At 45.9% G+C, this 9,117-nt stretch overlaps 1 protein-coding gene across 5 annotated transcripts in view; it reads left to right on the top strand.

Moving 5' to 3' along the window:
- Nucleotides 1-283: 283 nt before the first annotated feature.
- LG07H1orf210 (linkage group 07 C1orf210 homolog) overlaps nucleotides 284-9,117 on the top strand; it is a 29,049-nt gene continuing 20,215 nt past the window's right edge. The window contains exons 1-3 of one of the 5 annotated variants that reach the window (XM_073593904.1): nucleotides 284-454; nucleotides 1,041-1,123; nucleotides 7,663-8,143. In XM_073593904.1, the coding sequence (XP_073450005.1) occupies nucleotides 1,052-1,123; nucleotides 7,663-8,143 (553 nt within the window). In that variant the 5' untranslated portion in view covers nucleotides 284-454; nucleotides 1,041-1,051. The other 4 variants (XM_073593902.1, XM_073593905.1, XM_073593906.1 and 1 more) reach the window with 4 other exon arrangements.

Here is a 9,117-nt window from a genome sequence, read left to right as displayed (position 1 = left end):
AGTTTTCTTTTGTCGCTGCGACTTGAGTTGCATTGATTAAAACGGCACCCATTGAAATGAATGTGTTTTGACTTGTCATGGGACTTTATGTCACAAGTCACATGGTAAGTTTCAGCAGTAGAACAGCTCAATACAGGATTGTCAGTGAATGTAACCTTCTCCCTGAGCGACACAATGTAACCTTCTTCTGTTGGCCTCTCTCAGCTGCTCCCTCTAGTGGACACTGGACTCCCTATTTCTATATACAGTATATACTCCGTATACTCATGTAATGAATGAATCTGTGTATTCTTTACTCTCTCTGCAGAAAATGAGAAGAGATCAAATCCAGGTGCACCGCCAGGCTCCTCTCCCCTCTTCCCACTCAGTCCGGGTTACACTTTAACCAGCTCTTCCACCTTTGTACCCTTCCTGGTGCCAGGCTCCACCCCTCACCTTCAGGAAGACAGGACAGGTAGGAGACAGGGTGCTTAGACTGCCCAGCATGGTGTTCACCTAGGAAAGCCAGGAACAAACAGGTGAGTGCACAGGGAGGGGGTACACTGGGTGTATGGGCTGCCCAGCAGGCTTATTTAGGAGACCCAGCAACAAACAGGTGAGTGCACAGGGAGGGGGGTACACTGGGTGTATGGGCTGCCCAGCATGGTGTTCACCTAGGAAAGCCAGGAACAAACAGGTGAGTGCACAGGGAGGGGGGTACACTGGGTGTATGGGCTGCCCAGCATGGTGTTCACCTAGGAAAGCCGGGAACAAACAGGTGAGTGCACAGGGAGGGGGCACACTGGGTGTATGGGCTGCCCAGCATAGTGCTCACCTAGGCGACCCAGCAACAAACAGGTAATTGCTCAGGGAGGGGGGGTGCATAGGGCTGTGTATTTCTATTGTTGCACACAGTGTAGGGTGACTACGCAGGATGCTGCAAGAGAAATCACTTTAATATATGTGGGTGATAAATTCTATATATATTATACAGTAGATCCTAGCCCCGTGTATGTGATTGTTACTTTTCATCCCGGTGTGTCTTTGTCTTCTGATGACAGGTTCATTCATCATGCTGCTCCTGTACATCACACTGCTCCTCCCCGCCACCTCCGCTCACCCCTGCAGCACCTTCACCAGCCAGGTAAGATTCCACTTTACTGACAATCACACTATAGACGGGCTATGGAACACTACTCACCACCAATCTAATTGACAGACATGAATACAGACAGACAATACATTAAATATAACCAGTGCTTTTTTTCAGCAGGAACATGGGGGGAAACTCAGTTCCAGCACCTCCAGCACTGAATGTATGTAATGGCAAGGGGTGCTGGGGTGTGCTGGAATGTCTATTGATGCTGGCTGCTAGGCAGTCTATGTTTGCTGAGGGGGATCTATTGTTGTGGGGGGGTCTATTGTTGCTAGTGGGGGATCTACTGCTGCTTGAGGGGGGGTCTTATGTTGCTGGGAGGGATCTCTTGTTGAGGGAGGGCTCTCCTGATGCTGGCTAAAAGGGGATCTATTGTTGTGGGGGGTATTGTTGTTGTTGGGGGGGACTCTAGGTATAGTCTATCCAATTTGGACTAAATGTTTGTTAGATGATGGAGAGTTAAAGGCAAAACTTTGTTTTAGTTTGGATAGAGTGAGGGAGGGTTAGAACTAGGGTGATCCCGGTGGTCCCGGATTGCTCAGGAAAGTCACGCATTTTGCAGGTCTGTCCTGGGTCCCGGACACCTTCAGTACAGTGTCCTGTAATGAAACTGACACAGCCACCATACACAGTGCATTCTGCACCCTGATTGGGCAAAGCTTTGCCCAATCGGGGTGCAGTAAAAGCGGGTTGTTAAGGAGCGGGACCGGGAAGCCGACAGCTAAATAAAAAAAAAAAAAAATTTGCAGTAAAAAAAACAAAAACAAACCGTGTGGGGTTCCCCCCTCTAGTCCATATCAAACCCTTTGGGTCTGGTATGGATTCAAACCCTTTGGGTCTGGTATGGATTTCATTGGGAACCCCATGCCAAAATTAAAAAAAATGGCGTGGGGTCCCCCCTAGAATTCATACCAGACCCTTATCCGAGCATGCAGCCTGGCAGGTCAGAAAAGGGGGGGCGATCGAGCAGCCTCCCCCCTCCTGAACTATACCAGGCTACATGCCCTTTCCTGACCTGCCAGGCTGCTTGCTTGGATAAGGGTCTGGTATGGATTTTGGGGGGGACCCCACACCATTTTTTTTTTTTTTGGCGTGGGGTTCCCCTTAAACATCATTATTTACTGCAGCATGTACTATGCATGTTACAGGCACGCCACTTTTACAGGCAGACTAAGGGGACCCCCGTGATGTAAATCTTTTTTTGGGAAGGGGGGTCTCTGAATGACAGTTTGGAAATGTTGTCACCTTAGTTAGAACCCCTGTCAGGTTTTGCCTTCTTGGAAGAATTCCCTCCACTTCCTGTCCCATTGCCCAAACATGAAATGAGGGGAAATCCCTCTAAAGGGAGGGAATCCCTGGTTGTCACGAGAACTGGTGTTCCCATTGCACCCTGGCATGGTACTTTCCACATGTTGAGGACATCTAACCTGTTGTGGTTCAGGAGGAAAGGGGATGCACACTCGGTTTCCCCCTTTCTTGGCCTGCCAGGATGCATGCTCAGATAAAGGTTAGGTATAAACTTTTTGGAGGGACCACATGCTTTTTGTTCTTTTGCATGGGCTTCCCCCTAAAATTCACACCAGACCCAGAAGACAGCCACCACCACTGTCCTAACAACAGGGACCCCATGCCAAAAGATGAAAAAAAAATGGTATGGGTTTTCCCCCAAATTCCATACCAGAACTTGAAGGGTCCAGTATAATTATGAAGGGGGACCCCACGTGTTCTTTGTTTTACAATATCTTCACCCTTAGTTTATATTCTGCTGCCAGGCAGAAATCCCCGGTTAAAAGTTGAGATAGGGCAGGTAGGGATGAGTCATGATTGTCACTTCCCGCTGGCTGTCAGTGGAGGTTCGACTCCAATTTAGTTCAGCTATTGCAGAACTTCGAACAAGAAAAATCCAGCCTGAACCTAGGTTTGGACCAAACATGTAGATAATCCTTTCTGCTAATAAGGGGCCTCTTTTTGGCACAGGAACAGGCTTAGATTAATTAAAAGGACATTCTGTATCCCTCAGGAGCCACTTAATGTTTATTGTACTTCTAAAACCACTAAGCCCTCCTCAATTTTACCTTCTCCATTTACTCCAATGCACTGATATAGGAAAATCTCTGAAAATTGTCATGATTTTTTTCCCTGAAATGTCTCACAGTGCCCCTAATCACTGCTGTTACAGACTGTTATGAATCAGTGCTCCCACTCCTGACTTCTGGGTCCCCAGGGCCACACAATAAGTTCCAAAGAGGTTCATGTGGCCCTCCTGCCCTAGGTTCAGCCATCTAGGGGTGACGTCAATCTTTTACATTATAATATTTATATTGTGTGTCTGAAGTCACTTTGTCCTCTGTGACGAGAGGGAGTCCATCTCAGGAAGTAAGAGGCCATCTCAGAAAGTAGAAGACCACCTCAGAAGGTAGGGGGGCCTCTCAAAAGGTAAGAGACCATCTCAGAAGGTAGGAAGCCATCTCAGAAGGTAGGAGGCCATCTCAGAAGGTAGAAGGCCATCTCAGAAGGTAGGAGGCCATCTCAGAAGGTAGGAGGGCCTCTCAAAAGGTAAGAGACCATCTCAGAAGGTAGGAGGTCATCTCAGAAGGTAGAAGGTCATCTCAGAAGGTAAGAGGCCATCTCAGAAGGTAGGAGGCCATCTCAGAAGGTAGGAGGGCCTCTCAAAAGGTAAGAGGCCATCTCAGAAGGTAGGAGGCCGTCTCAGAAGGTAGGAGGCCATCTCAGAAGGTAGGAGGCGATCTTAGAAGTTAGGAGGCCATTTCAGAAGTAAATGTTTCTGAGAAAAGAAGAGCAGAGAAGATTTACTGGTAATATTTAAACAAACATTAACTGTGACCGCTGAAGCTTTCTATTTGTGATGATGACTCATCCTGGGACATTTCTCATTTGAGATACAGCAAACATTATAAAACCTCTTTGCCGGCAGTTTATGGCAATTATTGCTGGGTGTCCAATCAGAGTGAAGAACTGTAAAAAATTATTTGACATCATCATCTTTTTAAACAAACAAGAAGCCTGCATATAAATTCTCCACTGACAACCCTTCCAGGCAGAGCTCATATGTCAGACCTACCCAATGTTGAATGGCCACATACTTGACAATTTTCAAATATTTTTTTTTAATTTCACTAAGCTTTCTAATAAAAAAAAAAACAACGAAAATAGTCACACAGTATTTGCGCAGTGGTTTTGCAAACGCAATTTTTTTGGAAAAAATACACTTTAATAATTAAAATTAAAAAAAAAACACAATAGGTACCCCAATTTTTTCATATAATGTGAAAGATGATGTTACACCGGATAAATAGATACCTAACATGTCACACTTTAAAATTGCGCACACTCGTGGGATGGCGAAAAACTAGGGTACTTCCAGGCCCGGAATGATTTACCCCCTTCCTGACCAGAGCATTTTTTGCGATACGGCACTGCGTCGCTTTAGCTGACAATTGCGTGGTCGTGCAACGTTGTACCCAAGTAAATTATAAAACAGGAAAAATGCACTACTTTACAGGCATACTATAGACACCCCCCAGGCACGATATTTAAAGGAATATTTCATTTTTATTGTCTCACTTTAAGCATTATTAAAATCACTGCTCCCGAAAAAACTGCAGTTTTTAAAACTTTTTTTTTGCATTGATACAAATGCCCTGGGGTAGGACCCGGGTCCCCAAACACTTTTTATGGCAATACCTTACATATTAGCCTTTAAAATTGGCACTTTTGATTTTTCACGTTCGTGTCCCATAGCCTTTAACGGTGTTCGCGTTTTCGAACAAATTTTTTGCCTGTTTGAATGTTCTGCTGCGAACTGAACTGGGGGGGGGGGGGTGTTCAGCTCATCCCTATTGATTGGTTTGTGCAAAAGTTATAGCGTCTACAAAATAGGGGATAGATTTATGGCATTTTTATTATTATATATATATATTTTTTTACTAGCAAAGGCGGCGATCTGCGATTTTTATTGGGACTGCGACATCATGGCAGACAGATCGGACACTTTTGACACCACTGACATTTATACAGCGATTAGAGCTACAAATAGCCACTGATTACTGTATAAATGACACTGGCAGGGAAGGGGCTAAACACTAGGGGGAGATCAAGGGGTTAAGTGTGTTCCCTGGATGTGTTCTAACAGTAGGGGGGATGGGCTCACTACAACATGACAGAGGTCACTTCTCCCGATGACAGGAAGCAGTAGATCCCTGTCATGTTGCTAGGCAGAACAGGGAAATGCCTTGTTTACATAGGCATCTTCCCGTTCTGCCGCTCCTCGCCGTAATCGCCGGGCCGCCGGCGAACATCGAGTTCACGGGACCAGCGGGCAAGCTCCCACGGCGCGTGGCAGGCACGCGCGCGCCCACTAGGCGGCAAGTTCTAAGGGATGTACAGGTACGCCCTATTGCCTGGTCATGCCATTCTGCCGACGTAAATCGGCATGCGGCGGTCGGCAAGTGGTTAAAAATCTCAATAGACGACGCTTTAAACGCCTTAACGGGTTACCAGTTTAGAGTTACAGAGGATGTCTAGCGCTAGAGTTATTGCTCTCGCTCTAATGTTGGCTCAAATGTGTGAGGTTCAAATACCGTTTACATATAGGTGCGCTTCTGTGCACGAGCACGGAAGGATTGGGGCACTTTAAAGTTTTTTATTATTATTATTATTTATTGTACTTTTTATTTTTACACTGTCTTTTTAATTTTTTTTATCACTTTTTTTCCTATCACAAGGAATGTAAACATCCCTTGTAATACAAATAAGAATGACAGGTCCCCATTATGGAGAAATATGGGGTCAAAAAGACCCCAAATCTCTCCTTTACCTTTAAAAGCAAAAGATCAAAAAAAAAAAAAAATCTTTCACTTTAAAAAAAATATATATTATTTTCTTCCAGCCTGGACCGGAAGTGATTTCATGATGTTTCTTCGGTCCTCCAAGGCCATAGAGGCAATCACAGAGTGTTAACTCTGTGATTGCCTGTGGGAGCAGCTGGTCGCACCGCCGGTTCGTTTCTCGGGCTAACCAGCAAAAACGGTAAGCCAGAGAAACACTAGCCTGCGTCCGGGGGGGGGGGGGGAGGGAACCGCTTCGGAAACCGTTCCAGTGGTTTCATGAGAAAGTTGGCCGCCTACAGAAAAAAACGGTACCGGGCTTATGGGTGATAGCTTCAACATAATCCCAGTAAACCACTTGCAGACCACAACGTTTATATACGTATTGTTGTTGGCAAATGGTTCAAGTAATGCTGGCCACACACTTGTAGAGGTACCATTTTTCCTAATCGATATCCAGCTGTCACATGACCCAACTCTCTCCCAGCCTGTCTGCAGGGAAACATAGGCAGGAGGAGCTTCTAGTCCTCTGCTGCTGGTCACATGTTCAAAATAAAATAAAAAACTGAATTTGGAATACAGAGTAAAAATAAGCAATTCATATCAATAAACTGTTTTAAATTGTCATACAAATATATATGTGAAATCAAATCTGTATTATTTTTTGGCAATAGCATGGCGTGGGCGGATTTCTGCCAGTCACAGCCTGTTGTCACGCCCCTCCAGCCTGTGTCTTAGAATAAGAGGGAGGTGAAGCCTCCATCAACAGTGGCGGCCCGCAATTAGGGGCGCACGGGCGCCGCCCCCCCCTGTCCATGCATCCGGTCCCCTAATCTACGTGCAGGGCACCGGACACATGGATTCCAATGGGGGGGGGGTGTTTTCTTTTGAAGCATGTGATTAGAGCCAGAGGCTATAATAGGCTTAAAAAAAGGGTGGGCTCGGGGGGCACCAGCCGCCACTGTCCATCAATCTACATTTAATATCCTGCCCCTATTGTGTTTAGCTGGTTAGTGGGCAAGGAGGAGAAGGGAGGGAGTTGCCCGTCATTTACCACTGTGTGATAGGGAGGAAATGCTCAGAATAAAAACTCACTGAAGACTGAGCGTGTGTAGAGTTGCCACCACAGTTGCAAAGTCCCTAGCAGAATTGGAGACATGGACAGAAGGGGGAGAGAGCAGCGGAATCAACCAGGTTTTTTTGCAGAAGACAGAAAACGAATTCAATAGTAACTGAGTCAGTATAAACAGCATGGTATACACCATTTATGGAGAGTTTTTTTTATGATGTGGGTTTCGTGACACTGTTAATCTCTCATGGGATGCTGCCATTGCAAGCCCCTTTTTTCAAATGCTAATTGCCAGGAATTGCCTGAGTTCCTTGAGTCTCAGATCTGGAATAAGCATGCTATAAAAGAGTGTCAGAAAAGCATCACAAATTCTTATCTCTATGCTTTTTATGGATCAGGGACTTGGAGAGCATTGAGGCCATAACATCTGCATGACAACCAAGGGGCTAGCATGGTCAACAGAATAGTTCAGCAATGGCGACCTCCATTATCCTCTCATGACAGAGACCCTTTATATGCTGTGGAAATTGAGTAAAATTTTAAGACAATTGCTGAGTATATGTGGTCAACACGAGAGCTGAGTAATCCTGTCTTGCTTGCTGTTTGTTCAGGTGAGTGTGGACTGCCGTCATAAAGGCCTTACTGACATCCCACTTACGCTTCCCGGTGATCTCCGGTACTTGGACCTCTCCAGTAACTCCATCCAACTATCTCAACCTTTGTCTGAGAGGTTCTCAGAGCTCTTCCACCTCAATCTCTCCAACAATCCACTGCATGTCCTTCCTGCAGGGGCCTTCAAGAACTTACCCCATCTCCAGACCTTGGATCTAAGCAACTGTGGAATCTCTGAACTCCGTCCTGACTCCTTGCAGGGTCTAAAGAAACTCCAGAGATTGTATCTGAGCCATAATCATCTAAGGACTGTAGATGTAGAGAACCTCGGGGAGCTTGTGAAACTGGACCTAACGGACACCTTTATAACATCTTTGGGTTTTGGCCAACCCCCAGGAAGAGACTTCCTCTTACAGTTGGACAATCGAGGATTCTGTGACTGCTCTTCGGGAACACATCTAGGAGGAAACCCGGAACATGGTAACAAGATGGAACCTTGTTTGGTGTTTAGGGATCTCTCATAAAATCTTTTTGGGGAATAGTAAATATCTGAGATGGGATAAGAGATGGGATAAGGTAACATTTCTGCCAAATTTTATTTCTGTCTGAGACCCCATTAGGGAGATTTTCCCTCACTTGCTGACGCAATGATAACCACACAGATCTGTGTCACCGTTAGAGAGATTCCCCACCATTTCTTGTCCTTACTGGAAGTGAGGGGAAATCTGCCCAGTCAGGACACAGACAGCAATAAAAACCCAGCAGAGGTTCTGAATATTCCCCATTTTATCCAATACAAAAGAAAAAGTTTGGGCTGGAGTTGGCATGGAAGCAAAGAAAAATAAGAAATTGTTTACCCATTATATGAAGCATTAGAAGCTGCACTAAGTCAGACAGAGCCCATTTCCTTTCCTGGTTGGAGGACATCCAGTATCATCTAGCACAGGTGTGTCATACTCAATTTCAATGCAGGCCGCATCAGCATTATGTTTGTCCTCAAAGGACGGGCTGTATCTGTAAAACTATACACATTTATCCAGGGCCTTTTTTCTCCAAAAATAGGTGCAGGAACTAAACCACACCCCCTCCCCTGCAAAACAGTATCAAACAGTGGGTGTGGCCAAATTGCACTAACAGTGGGAAGATTCTAAAGGGTCAATAAATACCAGGAGTGCGGCGTTCAGGGTATACGCTATGTACAGAGTGCAGAGTTTAAAGGTGCACTATGTACTGGGTGCAGGGTTCAGGGGTGCGCTGTGCACAGAGAGCAGAGTTCAGGGGTGCGCTGTGCACAGAGAGCAGAGTTCAGGGGTGCGCTGTGCACAGAGAGCAGAGTTCAGGGGTGCGCTGTGCACAGAGAGCAGAGTTCAGGGGTGCGCTGTGTACAGAGTGCAGAGTTCAGGGATGTGCTGCGTACAGAGTGCAGCATTCAGGGGTGCGCTGAGTGCAGAGTT

This window comes from Aquarana catesbeiana, linkage group LG07 (genome assembly GCF_042186555.1).
Source record: "Aquarana catesbeiana isolate 2022-GZ linkage group LG07, ASM4218655v1, whole genome shotgun sequence".
In the NCBI taxonomy this organism is placed as follows: domain Eukaryota; kingdom Metazoa; phylum Chordata; class Amphibia; order Anura; family Ranidae; genus Aquarana; species Aquarana catesbeiana.
The sequence above is the reverse complement of the archived record's forward strand: the minus strand, read 5'-3'. Positions and strand labels throughout refer to the sequence as shown.